At 52.5% G+C, this 15135-nt stretch overlaps 1 protein-coding gene across 4 annotated transcripts in view; it reads left to right on the top strand.

The window, feature by feature from the left end:
* Nucleotides 1–15135, top strand: part of RALY (RALY heterogeneous nuclear ribonucleoprotein) — a 157965-nt gene that overhangs the window by 137755 nt on the left and 5075 nt on the right. For all 4 annotated transcript variants that reach the window (XM_080405691.1, XM_080405690.1, XM_080405692.1 and 1 more), the window contains exons 3-8: nt 885–1149; nt 4435–4507; nt 11110–11157; nt 11423–11583; nt 12175–12288; nt 12832–12977. In XM_080405691.1, coding sequence (XP_080261817.1) covers nt 894–1149; nt 4435–4507; nt 11110–11157; nt 11423–11583; nt 12175–12288; nt 12832–12977 — 798 coding nt within the window. In that variant the 5' untranslated portion in view covers nt 885–893. The remainder of the gene's footprint in view (nt 1–884; nt 1150–4434; nt 4508–11109; nt 11158–11422; nt 11584–12174; nt 12289–12831; nt 12978–15135) is intronic.

The following is a 15135-nucleotide window of genomic DNA, read 5'->3' as shown; positions in this document are numbered from 1 at the left end:
ACTGATGTCTTCGGGCAGCTGTAGTTTTTGCTGCAGAAATGTGAACAGGCAGCCTGGTGGGCAGCCAGACTAGCTTTAATTTCACAGTTTCCAGCCCTGTCCTTTGGTCCTCTTAGTCCTCAGAGGTGGCACCCATTCTCAGGGACTGCCTATGAAGTACACCAGGCGAGAAACTTGGAGGATCAGCTTTGCAGCTATGGGAAGCTTGTGGCTTCCCTGCTGATGGCTGCCTGATTTCCAGGCTAACAGTGACACCGCCTGTTTGCACAGATTTCAGCTCAGAGCCCAGCGTGTAAATGCGCTCACAGGCAGCAGGGTGCAGATATCAGATAGGAGCACGTGAGCTGCTTCGTTTCTTAAATCTCCTCATTTGCATCTGGAAAACTCAAGTCCTCTTCCAGCTGCAGCTGCGGATCGGAGGGGATGAGGCTGTCCCTGTGCACGGTGAGAGCTGGGGGGTGCTGGGCAGGGGAGGGCCCGGAAAGGTGGGCTTGGGCCAAGGCACTGAACGCAGACTGCTTTAAAAAGAGCAGTCCTTTGAATTACAACTAAGTATAGAGAGGTAAATGCTTTTGTATAATAGCATTAAAGCTTTTACTTAGATGTAAAATATGTTTAAATCTTGTTTTGTCCCCTAAAAGCAGCCAGCTGCCACCCAGAGGGTCAGCCTGATGAACAGCTTTCCAGCAGGAGCTCTGCGCTGGCAGTGACAGTTGCTCCCCGACACAGAGGGGCTCTCAGAGATGGGACCCCCTCAGCTTTGACTCGGAGTTGAGAAGCTGGTTCCCTCGCTCCAGGCTTGCTGGGAGATTTAATCCCCACTCCGTTTTGTAAGACAGGCAGCTCCCTTGCACACCTTCCTGACTCTCGATTTCTTCGTTCAGGTGTTCAAGATGTCATTGAAGGTGCAGACAAGCAACATCACGAACAAGAATGACCCCAAGTCCATCAACTCCAGAGTCTTCATTGGCAATCTCAACACAGCAGTGGTCAAGAAGTCAGATGTGGAGACCATTTTCTCCAAGTACGGCCGAGTGGTGGGCTGCTCCGTTCACAAGGGCTACGCCTTCGTACAGTACTCCAACGAGAGGCACGCACGTGCTGCTGTCCTGGGCGAGAACGGGCGGGTGCTTGCTGGCCAGACGCTGGGTAAGTAATTTCTTCAGACATTTTGGGTGTCTGGGTGCAACATGAGTTGGTTGCTCTATAGGGCACGGTCAAGGGGTGGCCAGTCCAAAGTCCAACTGAGACATGGATCTCATGATGGACCCAGTGATGACTGAGCAGGACCATAGTGACAAGGCAGGTCCGGGGCCAGGCTGGGAAGTCAGGCGGTGGGTCGGGATCAGCAGGGTCTGTGGCCAGGCACAGCCACCGCTGTGCCAGAGCAGGGGACCAGCACTCCCACTGCACAGCTTCAGTAGGGCTGGAGGCTCTGGGCTCACACATGGGTGGGGGTCAGGAGCGGTCGTGGCCATTCAGGCGTGTTCCCCTCTCAAGGCTGTGACACTGTGGCCCAAAAGCTGATGTTATGGAGTGTGATTATAGAAGCTAAAACACAGTTCTGAATCACCCCATGTCCTTGTCCTTGGTCTGGTGGGGAAGAGCAAGGGTGGGAGAAGACATTTCTTGGTTCCCTTGCCGCACCAGGTCTTACCCTTTGCCTTTCAGGAGAGGTGACAGTCTAACTCGGACTAGCTCAGACTAACTTTAGCCGGCTGATATTAAATGAGATAACTTCCCCCCCTAGACACATGAAAGTCTCTGGTCCGCACTGCTGTGTGGTAAGAAATAACAAGCAAAAAGATCTCAGTGGCTCCCAGCTGCATCTTATTTTGCAGATTGCTCTGAAGTGTCACATGCTGAGAAGCTTTTGTCACCAGCTCTAAGCTGAGAATTGAAACTGGAAGCAGTATTTTAATGAAAAATTGTTATTTCCCAGCCTGCTGTAGGCAGGGGTCATTGGGCACCCGGGAAAGCGATTTGCAGCCCATTCCCACCCTGCTTCTGTCCCAGCAGTCTGAAATAAAAAGTTGCATGCTGGTCTGATCTTTGAGGCTATTTCCATCCGTGGGTTATTCATATACCAGAAACTTCTTTTCACTTCTCCTATGGTCCAGAAAGCGGAGCTGCAGACCGAGGCGAAGCGCAGCGTGCCAGCCCAGGCATCACCCACGTGTGCATGTGGATGTGACAAAGAGGGCCTTGGAGAGCGAAGGAACTCGTTTTGATGCTCCAGACAGATACTGAAGATACAGCTAAGAGACAGGCAATGCCTGCCCACTTAGCTGAAGAAAGAGGTTAAAGGTTTACCGTGATAGGAACTTGTTACTCTCCTCAGTGCTGGTCCCAGAGGTCTGGCATGCCAGCAGGACAAAAGGACTGTATTAGAGCTGGGAATCATACCTGTGCTGGACAAGGTGCAAGCTCAGCTCCCTTTCATCTGCCGTCCCTTCATGGGCCAGTCCTACCACAGAAGAGCTCAGCAGCCTTTCCTTGGCTGCTCATGGACCTCTGTAAACAGAGGGATGCTCCCCTTTCAGGAGGGTCCAGCAGAGGAGACCTGAACAAGGTGATTAGAGAATGTCTTTGCACAAACGAAGGTAGAAGGTCCCCCATACAGGAGAGGAGGATATGCCTGGATGTGAGCAGGAGGGATGGATGGTGCCTTGGGGTGGTGGGCAGATGGATTCAGTGATGCAGAGGAGGGAGCCAAAATGGGAATGAGATGCAGTATCTGTCCAGGCTGATGTGCATGCTGAACTCTTGTCTCTCCTTGTTCACTGTCACGGGAACCCTGAGGAGTCTGACTGCCCCATCACCACTATAGGTTGAAAGTATAAACCTCCTGGTCTGTCCGCACGCCCTGACGAAGGCTCTGCAGGGCTATTTCTAGCAGTGCATACCAGCAAATTGAGCTACTTGTTGTCATTATCCACCACTGGGCTTTCATTGCGTCTCCCTTGAAGGGTGTTAATCAGCATGGTGCTGTCATTAGCTCTCTGTTTTGCAAGAAAAGTGACTGGCAGCTGGCAAGACACATTGTGACAGCAAAAAGGGTTCACGACAAGGGAACTGGATCTGAGCAGGGGTGTGTTCTGGGATGCACCAAGGAAGAATTTATTCTTCTCTTCCTTTACAGCAAACAGCATGGCCAGAAGCACTGCATTGCTGGACAGCCTAAGGCAGCCGCATGCGTAGTGCTCACGTGGGCAGCAGCTGCCCGTGGACCTGTCCTGTGGCCGTGCACGTCCTCGGTGGCATTCAGCTCGTCTGCATGCCCCTTAGCACTTGAGGATGGCAGGGTGGAGGGTGAGAGGCAGCAAAGAAAACACACACGCTGATCTGAATGTGCCTCCAGAGGAGCATTCAGTGCAATAGCTGAGCGACACCCTAACACCACACTTGCTATGCAAGTTTATAAATAGGCCAAGCTCCGGCTTCAGTAGGGATGATGTCTCTTGGCAGTCCAGGGAACTGCACAAGACACCTGGGCAGTGGGAGCAGGTCCGTGCTCCTCCAGAGCCATGTCCCACGTGTGCAGCCTGTGCTCCTCCTGCTCGGGTTGCTTCCGCAGTGCTGCAGCTCGTGCTCCCAAAGGTGGTTTTCTTGGTTATTAATGAAGTCATCCAACTGTTCTATTGGGATCATTTTGCAAGCTCTTTATTTTGATGGGGAGTGGACCAGCCTGTCTGTGCTGGAGAAGCCGGCAGGGAATTTGCTTACTCCTGGGCCAGGAAGCGAAGAGGAGGTGAGGCGGCGTGCTCCCAGTAGCTCACCTCTCGCAGTTAGATTGCCAGGCTCTCGGCAGCCTCCGCGAAATCGGATGCATCACTTGACTGTCGTGTGAAAAGCATGTTTGGCACCAAGGCCAAGGAGAGAAATTTCCTCAGTGGATTAGAAGAGCTCGTTCTCACCTCCCCTGGTAGAATATGCTCCTCCAAGGTCAGCCAGGGTGGCTGCAGGCATGTGCCTACAGCCCGTGCAGCTTCTGACGCGGCCCAGTCCACGGTGATGCCCGGCTGGCTCATGCCTAGCATTCATTTTTATTCTAGAAGGAGCAAGGAATAAATGGTTGGCAGTTAGCAGCATGCAGCAGGCTTATATATTGTCTGTGCCTTATCATAACCGCACCGGATCCTCCTGAGAAGCCTGTTCTGAATTTGTACGTGCGGGTTAGACCGTGTGCAGGGCACTGACTTCAAAAACAAATGGTCAGTAGCTTTGTAAAGGAGGAGAGGCTTGCCGAGTGTGAGGATGTATGTGCCTTCTTGTGGAGGTCCAGCAGGGCCCCAGACGCGCTGGAAGCAGGTGGAAATGTGGTGGGAGGGTGGAGGAGCCCGTTACTGCCGCTGGCAGGGCTGTGCCTCCCTGGCTCCGCGCGTGGGTCCGGCTGGACGTGCCCTGTCACAGCTGCGTGTCTGTTCGTTGCAGACATCAACATGGCCGGGGAACCGAAACCCAACAGACCTAAAGGGCTGAAGAGAGCAGCCTCCGCGTTGTACAGGTAGGTCTCTGCCGCGCCACCCCGTGTGGCCAGGTCTCCCAGCTGCTGTCTGCCTCACCTGGGGCAGAGCTCAGTGGTCTTCGGGCAAAGGCAAACCCACCAGCACTTCAGCAGCCCACCCGCCAGCACCCACAAGGCATGTGGTGGGACCTTCCCTGAGTCTCTCGGCTGAGGTCTTCCCTTGTGGCTTTCACCAGGCAGATTTTTCCTCCCGTCTTGCACCTTCACCGGGACTTGGCCCTCTGGATTCCCAGGGGATGCCAGCTGAGGGGAGGTAGACTGCATTACCTGCGCTGATGTATGGAAACAGAGATGTCACCAATCTTTCTATGCAGCTGCATGTATACTGCTTACGTGGTGCTGGTAGCCGTAATGCAAATCAATTCATTCCATACATCTTGCAATAAAGTGCATTTCATTTACTCTTCATCCGTGCCTTGACCGCTAATCCATTTCTGTTGAAATGACCAATATTTCAGACTTCCAGGCTGCCATGCAGATGAAGAGAGAGCAAACGAGAGATGTTTGCTTCCTCCCACAAATACGGATATGCTAAAATATGGGCCAGAGAACTGCACTGCTCCAAGCTCCAGCAATACTTCATCCCAGATTGGCTGTCAGAGTTAAACTTTGCCATCTGGACTAGCAGAACTTACGATATCTCATGGAAAGCAGGGAATCTGGGTTTGCAGTGAGCATCATAAATTTTTCTAAATGTTAGCCTTCAAAAATCACAGCACTATAATTTATAGAAAGGCTGTGTTAAACACGTAAGATCATTTTTGCAGAGGTTGGGTTTTACTGTGCCTAACTCCAAGTCTGGATGGGAGGGTCAGGGGGAAGGGAGATCTCATTCTGGACATAGAGGAAGCAACAGTGATCACAGTCACTTGATCCACCAGCCCAGGGGCGAGCTGGGTGGTTAATAGAAATCCTTCAGGATGTAGCCTCCCATCTACCTCCAGTAGGTACAACATACACACAGGTTCACGCCATCATAAATTTTCTCAGGTCTTTCCACAAGAGGGACCTGCAGTTAATATAAAACCTTGCTGTCATCACTGCTTTCCCCTGCTCTCTCGGGATCTTCAGGACCTCCCTCCCTCTGGCATTTGCCACAGCATCCCTTTGCACATGGAAGGGCCCCTGGGTGCTACTGCTGAACATGGGCGTGGCTGGAGATGCTGCAGATGAGTTAGTGAGGATGGCTGGAAAATGAACTTGTATTTTGACCACGTCTCCCAGGTATTCACATACTGTCTCTCAACATCTTTTGCCCTCTGGCAACACCTTTTTTTGCCTGCACAGCAAGTGTCTGGACAGGATTTCCCGGGGCATTTTGGACCAGGTTCAGGCTGGTGGTGCTGCTGTGCTGAGAGGTGGTGGGCTCGGAAGGGAAGGTGGCTCTGCCTTGGGGCAGCGGGGTCTGCCACCGCTGCACTTGACCTTTGGAGGCACAAATCTCTGCCTTTCCCTGTAAAGCTGGTGCTAACGTTGCTCTGTAGCCAAAAGGAACAGTGAAGACAAGCTAAGCAAGACCTGCAAGAGCAACCGAGTGTCTGGTAGCTCGGTGGCCCAAGGAACTGTCTCCAAAACTGACAGACGGAAAGCACTGCTGACTTACCTTCACAGCTACAGCTGCAAGTGGATGATGCCCTTCCAGCTCAGCTGGCATTCGCATCCCTTGTTATACAATATACATACTGTATAGTTGTGTGTATATATATATATATTATATGTATATATATATCTCCCATTCAGTCCCTGCAGAAAGCTGGTGTCAGTGCATCTCCAAACAGATCCACTCCTCCCACATCTCGGCAGCAATGCTGGGACAGGTGCCACCCTGGCAAGCCCTGGTGCCAAATCCACACAGACAGGGCTGAGGAATAGCCACGGGGCAGGGGAGGAGGCGAGCAATGATACCCAAACCCAGCAGACCCAACATCGCCAGTAAGGATGTGCATGCTGTCCCAGCCTGCAGCTACAGCCCCAGCATCTTGGAAATACCAGGCTCCTCTCCCACATTTCTCTCCCAGCTTCTCCCTACCTTGGCTATTCGCAGGAGGAAGGAATCTCACACCAGACACACAATATTGTAGAAGCTCACTACTCGATCAATGCCGGATTTTCCAAGTAGCTTTCCAGTGGGTATTACTTCTGCTGCTGCAATAATTAAGGTTGTGCAACCATTAGTAGAAGGATGTGAGTTGAGCACAAGGTATCACTTGTGATTATCGGTGCAGGGCTGTCAGCCAGTAATTAAAAGCACAGCCGCCCAAATGTGCATTTGCTATTCAGGTCCATGCTCAGCAATAGCATCACAAGCATAATGTAAAGGCGGCAGATACAATTGCCCTTCAATTATGACTATTTGAATTTTGAACCTTTGTGAGTCATTAATAAATGTTATTTAATTACTAAAGAAAAACAAAGCAGAAGAAATGCATCAGGGAGTGGGAGCATCACACCGCTTGACAGAGCCGTACAGCCATCTGCTGCCTCTCACTCTGATTGTCTCTGCTTTATTTTTAAAGGGCACAATGTCACCAACTGATTGAAAAATGGCAAAAATTATTCCTGTACACAAAGGAAGGCCTGCCAGGTCACTGAAGAACGATCCATCAGTCTCAGGAAGGTTTATCGTACGTGCAGTGAAATTTTAAGGCACGCAATGTCCAGATATAACACCCACGCCAAGGCACTCACTTCTACTGGCTTTTTTTCTGCATTCGTGGTGGAAGACCTGCCTTTTGCTCAGTGCCTGACTTCCAAGGACGCTGGCAAAAGCATCCAGCCACTGCCTCCCTGGCATCTTCTATTAAGCCATGTTATTGCAGGGTCATACAGTCACAGACTTCCAAAAACCCCTTATTTCAGCCCGCTGCCTTCCTTGAGGGCTGTCCGATGGTTAGCAGGTATTGAAAATGGCACTGCCAGAGGCTGAGTATTTGCTGTCCCAAGTCTAAAGGCGGATTCATCTCATGTGAGTTCAGCCCTCCATGCTGTCAAGGCATGTGCTCTGGTTGTCTGGACTCCCTTTGTGCTTACTGGATAAAGCCCCCAGTTCCTCACCTGACAGTATTTCAGATGTGCTGTGCCATGACCTGGCACTGTATCTTTACCCCCTGGCTTGGATTTAGCTCTCTGCATTCCCAGTGTCTGATGCCAAGTGAGATGAATCCCACTGTTTTGGGGAAGCCAAGATCAGGTCCCCAGGATAATTTTGCCCGTAATTCCTTTTGAAACGGGTGGAAGTGTCTCCAGTTCCCTGAGCATTCAGGGCCAGGGCAGGGGTACCCCTTTCACCCCCTCGGTTTTCACCCACAAATATTAGTAGATGCTCTTGGACTCCCTGCCCTGTGGATCAGACACGTGTAAGCCAGCTCCGCTGCCTCTGTCAACAAGCTGCAAAACAGAGCCAGCAGCAGTTGCCACCAGAAAACACAAGGCTGCCCAGCTTTGCTCGCACATTCCCTCCTGCAAATAGCACAGTAACATTTACAGTGTTTGTTAGCACTTTATATACCAAACTAGTTTTGACTAGTCTTGAAAGAGGGTTAGTGAGCTTTTAGGCTTCCCCATCCTTCTCCGGTCCACACCAGGTTGGATCTACAGGTACTTGAGGCTGGGCTTCATCCTGTGGGTGCTGGAGCCGAGCCCAGGAGTGAGGGTCAGTGACGGAGGTGGAGGGTACCCACCCCGGTTGGGGCTTCATTCCTTGTTCCTGGATGCGAGGCTTCGCCCGGGACAGTGCTGACAGCAGCAGAGCAATGCCCATGCGATGGGGCTGGAGCTGCAGCTCCGCTGCATCCCCATCTCTGCAGGGAGCCGGCTGTGTGCTGAGCCCACCGTGTCCGCAGCTCTGGCAGTGGGGCTCCCACCAGGGAGCAAAGGCTTGGAAGAAAAGCTGGCTGAGACCAGGGGCGTGAATAGGGTGAGAAGAAAGGAGTGCAGGTATTTCAAAACTTTGCCAAATGCCCCCAAGCTTTGTGTTGTTTGTGAGCGAATGGTCTAAAGCTGCCTTACCGTGTCCAAGCCACAGTGAGCTTCCCAGCAAGAGCAACAGCACACCGAGGGAGTTTTTGCCGTGAATAAAGACGCTGCTTCATCCCACTTGGAGCCCTTGAGCCACAGGGCGATGCCACTATCTTCTCTTGCCTGTGGCTACAGAGAACATTGGCTCCAGGGCACTGCTGGAGCTAGCCAGAAGCAGTTCACCAGAGCCTGTCAGGATTGATAAATATTACAAAACCGCAGCAATTTCATTTAAGTTGCATCTAAGGGAAAAAAAAAAAAAAAAAACACCACCACAAAAAGAAGAATGGGGGAGTCTGACAGTGTTGAAGCATCCTAGTTCAATTTTCCTTTCAAATTACTTCCCGTTTTGTTTGCATTCTCTGTTTATTGGATTCAAACAAAACTGGAGTCAAACACCCTTGGTGATCAAAATAGATTGGCAGGCTGAGGGAAGCTATTTTCTTTGAGATTTTCTGTATTTCCAGGTTTCATCCCAGCTTAGAATGAAAATCAAGTTACCAGTCACAAAAATCTCCATGAAAATACATTTCCTCATTCCATACTGCCCATCTCCTCAGCCATACAAACAGGCTGGTTATGTTCCAGCAAGAGCTGATGTGGTAGGTATTACGTTTCCCTTTCAATTTAGAAAAGCACACAAGGGAATAAATCAAGATCGCTCTGTGCCTGGGACAGAAGGCTGCTGGGATATTCATTTCTCCTCTGTGAGCCCAGCAGAAACATTGTCTACAAGTCAGGTCAGAAGGGGAGGATGCAAAGGCTGAAAAGATGTTGAAATTAATCTGTGCTGAGACTCAGCAAAACGGTTGTTTTTCATCATGCAATTGAATTTGAAAGGCTTACAGCGATAACACCTCCACAGTCACATCTCTGCCTGCCCCCCCTGCTGGCACTGCTGGCTCGGCAGCGAGACCCTGCGTTCGGTGTCCCGGCCAGCCGGCGTGCCCTGAGCCCAGCTTTAGGAAATACCTCCTCACCTGAAGCCGCCACGTGACGTGGCAGCAAACCCCAAAAGAGGCCGTAGCTGCAAATGCTGTCTGGTTGTCCTTAGCCCCTTGCAGCCTTTGGCCCCAAAGGTGCCCTGGTGTCTCCAACCACACGGTGTACTTCAGGTCCCCCCAAGGCGCAGGCTGTCTCTGCATGTTGCCACAGGCTTCTGGGGAGCCCAAGGAGCATCCAAGGAGCGTGGAGAAGACCTGTGTAAGAAACCAGCTAGGTACTGAAACTGAACATTGGGTGGAAAGCCCAGTGCCAGCAGCGGCAGGACAGGTGTCCTGGGTCAAGCCTGGAATTTCTGGTCCCAACCACACTTCCCACCGGCTGTCCTGGCCAGCCACATGTTCTTGTTGTCGCTTCTTGCCTAAGATGCAAGACACCAGATTTACTCTCAGCTACTTACTTGAGCGCTCATCCTTCCCTCTCCCCACGCCCCACTTTCTCCTGGCTCAGAATCCTTCCCTCTCCCCATCAATCTTTCTTCCCATTAGATTTTCCGGGGTTTTTATAAGCTGCTTCAGTTTGACGATGCAGGACGGACTCTTGCTTTCAGGGGCTGCAATAACCATTCTCTTTGTTCAGAGCAGAGAGGAGGCAACATCAGCATAACTTTTTATTTCACCAGCATTAACTCAGCCAGCAGCACACAAGGGAACCAGACACTGTGTTTTGCTGGGAGCAGCTGGCACGTCTGGCAGCGCTGCTCTTCCCTGCTGCTGGGAGTGTGTTGGGGCATCGGGCAGCGCCAGTGCTGGCCTTGCCTCTGAAGGGCTGTGACTGCCCGCTGCAGCCACCTGGCATGCATTGCCTTATGCAAAACCAGCTGCAGCAAGAGAGAAAGCGAGTTACGGGTCTGCAGGGAGTGAGAAATGCATTGTTCCAACTTCGGGTTAAAATGCAGCTCAAGCTCCAGAATACAGGTGTGGGCATGTCTCACTGGGAGAAGAGAGTTTAAACAACTTTGATAGCAAAGATGCTGAATTAATAAATATCCTCTTATTTCTGACTTCTACCCCAACAATTACATAGGCTATGACAAAAACCCATACGCGGACGGCAGCAGGGCCAAGCCCTCGTGCCAGGGGCACGCTGCGCAGGAGGCAGGACGGAGGGACACCAGCAATGCTGTGACAATTCACCAGCCCTTTCTAGGCACAGCCCGTGCACGGCCAGCCAGGGTTGGAGGGGCTGCTCCCCATGCCCCAGCCTGCCCTTCAGCACACAGCACACAGCCCCCCGGGCATTTCTCCCACCCCAGTTTGCAGGTTTGAGCCCACCCGCACACCTTCTTGCTCCATCCTGGAATAAGCAGGTTCTCGCTCTGCTGCCAGCATCACCCTGTCCAGCGCGTCCAGCCACGGAGCTTCCCCCCGGCTCAGCCCACCCCTGCAGACCCCCGCAGCCGGGCGGGTGGGTGCGCACGTCCTGCCAGGTGGGAGGACAGGGGCTGCCCTATGGAGGGGGGATAAATAAAGGACCGGGGGGGCTCAGCGGGCAGTGAGGGAGTCAAAATAATAAAGCACCAGCACTAATTAACTCGTGCTATCCTGCCTCTGTCTCTGCAGCGGCTACGACTTCGACTATGACTATTACAGAGACGACTTCTACGACAGGTGAGCAGGGGAGGCGTCAGCCAAAGGGGTTTCTATGAGGCAGGATCTTCCCTGCAGCCCAGCATCTGCTGTGGGGAGCAAGGTGGGGTGCAGGGTGGCCCAGCCCAGCCCAGCCCAGCGCGGTGGGGTCCAATGGCCAGGCTGTGCCCCGGCTCACCGCCAGCGCTGCTTGGGCTCCAGTTGTGGCAGCCGCTGGTAGCCGTGGCAGAAATGGGGGTGCTGCAGGGCTGCTCCAGTGCCCCCCATCCTTCCCCCCACCCTCCAGGCTCTTTGAGTACCGGGGCCGAGTCTCTCCGGTGCCCAGGGTGGTTCCTGTGAAGCGGCCGCGGGTCACCATCCCCCTCGTCCGGCGCGTGAAGGCGACGCTGCCCGTCAAGCTCTTCGCCAGGTCGGCTGCCATCGCCAACAGCTCGGCCAAGTTGAAGTGTGAGTATGTGCATGGGCTGGCATGGAGACCGGTGCGCACCTGGGACTGCCATCCCCAGGGCAGGGAGGGCCGGACAACCTTAAAAAAACCCAAAACATCTGGAAACAACAGCACAAGCGAGGGCCTTGCAGCTGCATATGCAGCAGGGGCAGGTGCAAGTGCAAGCTGAGGGTGCCGGAGCCTGGGGCCATCCCCGGCAAAGTGCCTGGACAACGGACCCACGGGCTTTCGGGTGCAGCCCCCACCAGGCTTGCTTGCCGGTGCTGTACCAGGCAGCAGGGCAGTGAGGGCTGGCGATGGAGGAGGGGGTGCTGCTGCTCCCTGCAAAGCCACCCCCCCTCGCGTGCCCCCTCGCCCCTGTTAGCTGCGCAGGGGCCTGCACGCGCCCCGGGCGGCTGCGGCCAGCACAGGCAGAGGCACGCCGGTGGCATCACCGCACGGCCACCCCAGGCTGCCCCTGGCGCGGTGTTTCTAGTTCTTTTTTGAACCCGCTCAGCGAGGTGACGTGGGCCAGGCTGAGGGGTGAGGCAGGCGCCTCGGGTGCTCTGCAGGGCGCTCAGTAAATGCCTTTTTTCCTTCCTTCCTCCAAGTGAAGTGCAGTGAGCTGCAGACCATCAAAACTGAGCTGACACAGATCAAATCCAACATTGATGCTCTCCTGGGCCGACTGGAGCAGATCGCCGAGGAACAGAAGTTGTCCACAGGTCAGCCGGGAGCGCGTGGTGCCTCGGGGCCGGTGCCAGAGCAGCACGGAGTGCGGGGACCCACGCCCTGCCGAGCCACCCCCAAAACCTCGGCGGCTTAGAGCATCCCCAGGCTCTGACGGTGGTGTCACCCCCAGGTTCCAGGGTAGAATCACAGGCCAAAATTACATGCCAAAATTCCCCCAAATTACAGAATTGGGGTTTTAAGTGGTGGGATTTTTTTTCTTTTGTCATACAGTTGGGGGGGGGGGGGGGTAGTTTGCTTTTTTTTGTTCCATTATTCTATTCTATTCTATCCTGTCTGCCTCCCACACTCACTCCGGAGGGATGCAGAACAATGACCTGCTCTGCCCTCTCCAGGGTTGCTTTAGGCAGCTGCTTCAAAATCAGCAAAACTTACCATTGCAAAAAAACAAAAAAACAACCTAGATGTATTATTTACCTCCCAAGTGAATTTGGGGGCCACTGGATTAAGTGTCATCAGTCTCCAGACATTGCCTCCCCCAGCCCCTGATCCCGATGGCTTGGCTCTTGCTCTCACAGAGGTACGGAAGAAGGCAGACAGCAGCAAAAGCGAAATCTCGCAGGAAGACACAGCATCAGAGGCAGAGGTCAACACGGAGGAGCCGCTGAACGGGGACGAGGGTGAGGAAGAGGGTCTCGCACGGGATGAGTGTGAAGATGAACTGGTAAGAGAATTTGTACTTTACATCCCTCCAGCCAGAGGAGTTCAGTAATAGACTGTTGTTTCACTGGAACTTACTAAATCTCCTCCAAAACAGTTTTCTTCCTCAAAAGAAATTGTTGCCGTTAAATCCCATTGATTGTTCACAGCTTGTTCTTTCAACCTGTTCTGCTGCTTGCAAAAGCATTGACCTAGCAAATGCATGTGGAGATGCTGAAGAAACACGTCTGGCTCTGGAAATTCAGACCACACATTTATCCTTGATTTCGCAACTATTAATTAACGGTTAAGACAAGTTGCTCTGCTGCCAAGTAACTCTAAGATGGATTGAAACATAGGGCAAAGACAGGCCATGTTGTATGAACGGCACTTCCTGAACAACATGCATTTGCAATGCCCTTTTGTCTGGACTGACAGCAAACAGCATAAACCTAGTTGTAAGTTCTGAGCAAGCCACAACCACTGTGCATGAAGCCGTACATCCCCAGCAAGGGCAGCACGCTGACGGCATGCACACATGGGCCCCGCCGGAGTTAGTGCCTTATTCCCTGCCTGGAATAAGGACACCCCCAGTGACCAAATCTTGTGCCTAAAAAGCATCTGGATGGGAGCCCTGTTCTTGGCTACTGGGATGGCCAGGGTGATACAGGGCACCGTGTTACCACTGGCAGCACTGTCATTTATCCCAAATTAAGACTCCTCTGAGAACAGGATCAGCTCCAGACCCAGGCAGAGGGCAGCAGGGTGCTGGGGTGGAAGGACAGCCCTGCTTGCCGCCTCTTCCGCAGGACAGGAGCCCTGGGAAGCTGGGCTGGCTGGCACGGCTCTCCTGCAGAGACCTGGGGCACGTCAGGGCAGCCTCAGAGCCTGTGCCGAGCATCCCCTGCAACAGCTCTGCTGCTTCCCCACCCCGGCACTGTTGGGAGAAGAGTGAGGATGAAGCCCAGCATCCCTTTCTTCTTCCTCACCCCCTCACCCTGGGGTGACCATACCTCATTGCACTCTCCTATGGCCAAAAACCTCCTCTAATTGGAAACACTTCCCAGCTTGCTTGTACTCTTCTACTCTGCCCTGCCTCAGTCGTGATGGATGAGGGATCTGAACAGGGTCTTTCAGCTGTTCCGCTTTCTGGGGCCTCCTAGCTGAAGTCCGTGACTCCTGCTAAATCTAAGAAGAGCCGACTGAGGGGACACATCGTAACAGGCGCTATGAAGAAGAAAGGCAAAATCTGGCCTCCATCTCTGTGTCAATTAGGATAAGGAAGGCCAGGTTTGAATTACATCAAGGGAAACAGATGGTAGACATTAGGGGGAAACTTGCTGATGCTAATGATGATAAAGCAGCACACAGCCTGTCAACAAAAAAACGTGGAATTTTCTGCCAACAGTGGGATAAGAAAACAGAGCGGACAGACATCTGCTGGCAATAATTTAAGAAAAGCTGGGCTTCATTAAGAGTAGATGAACAACATTACTATTTCAGCTCCCTTCCATCTCTATTTTCTGTAACTGGTCCTAAAGTGGCATTGAGATCAGAAACATTTAACTGCCAACATCAGACAGGCTCACGCGTGCTTAGGATGGGGCAGGCTAACACATGCAGTTTGTCTGCAGGGTTGTTCTCTTAAACGCTGCAAGGCAACTCACAAAAGTCATCCTTTATATTTTGCTCCTGACCTTACAGAACTACACAGTTTTGAGGTCTTTCCAGTTCCTGGGGAGTGACTCCTTTATCCCACATCTCTGGCTTACACAGGTCAGTGTAGCCTGCTGTCCGTGGGCATGGTGCCCGCACCAGTCCCGAAAACCAGCACCTACCCTTGGCTCTGGGGGGCAGTGGCATCACAGGAGAAGGGTCAGAGGTCACTCGGACAGGGCTGATCTAGTAGTTAGTTTATTGAGTTCTAATCAATAAATTAGGTATGTAAAATATTTAATAAGTACAGTTGGACTGGCAGTCAGTACTCTACTATTTACTACACATAAAGCTAGTATGGGGTACAAAGATTACCACGTAAGCTTACTTTACATATCTTAAACGTCACATGCATGCAAAAAATATCACTTACCAACCCATCAATGCTGGTGTCAAGTAAGGGATCTCTTGGCCTCGAGAGGTCCCTCCTAACGGGGAGGTCCCTGCTGCACAGCCAGCTTTTCTGA

This window comes from Falco punctatus (assembly GCF_963210335.1).
Source record: "Falco punctatus genome assembly, chromosome: 10".
Taxonomy (NCBI): domain Eukaryota; kingdom Metazoa; phylum Chordata; class Aves; order Falconiformes; family Falconidae; genus Falco; species Falco punctatus.
Note: the sequence above shows the minus strand (reverse complement) of the source record. Positions and strands in the feature narration are given on the sequence as shown.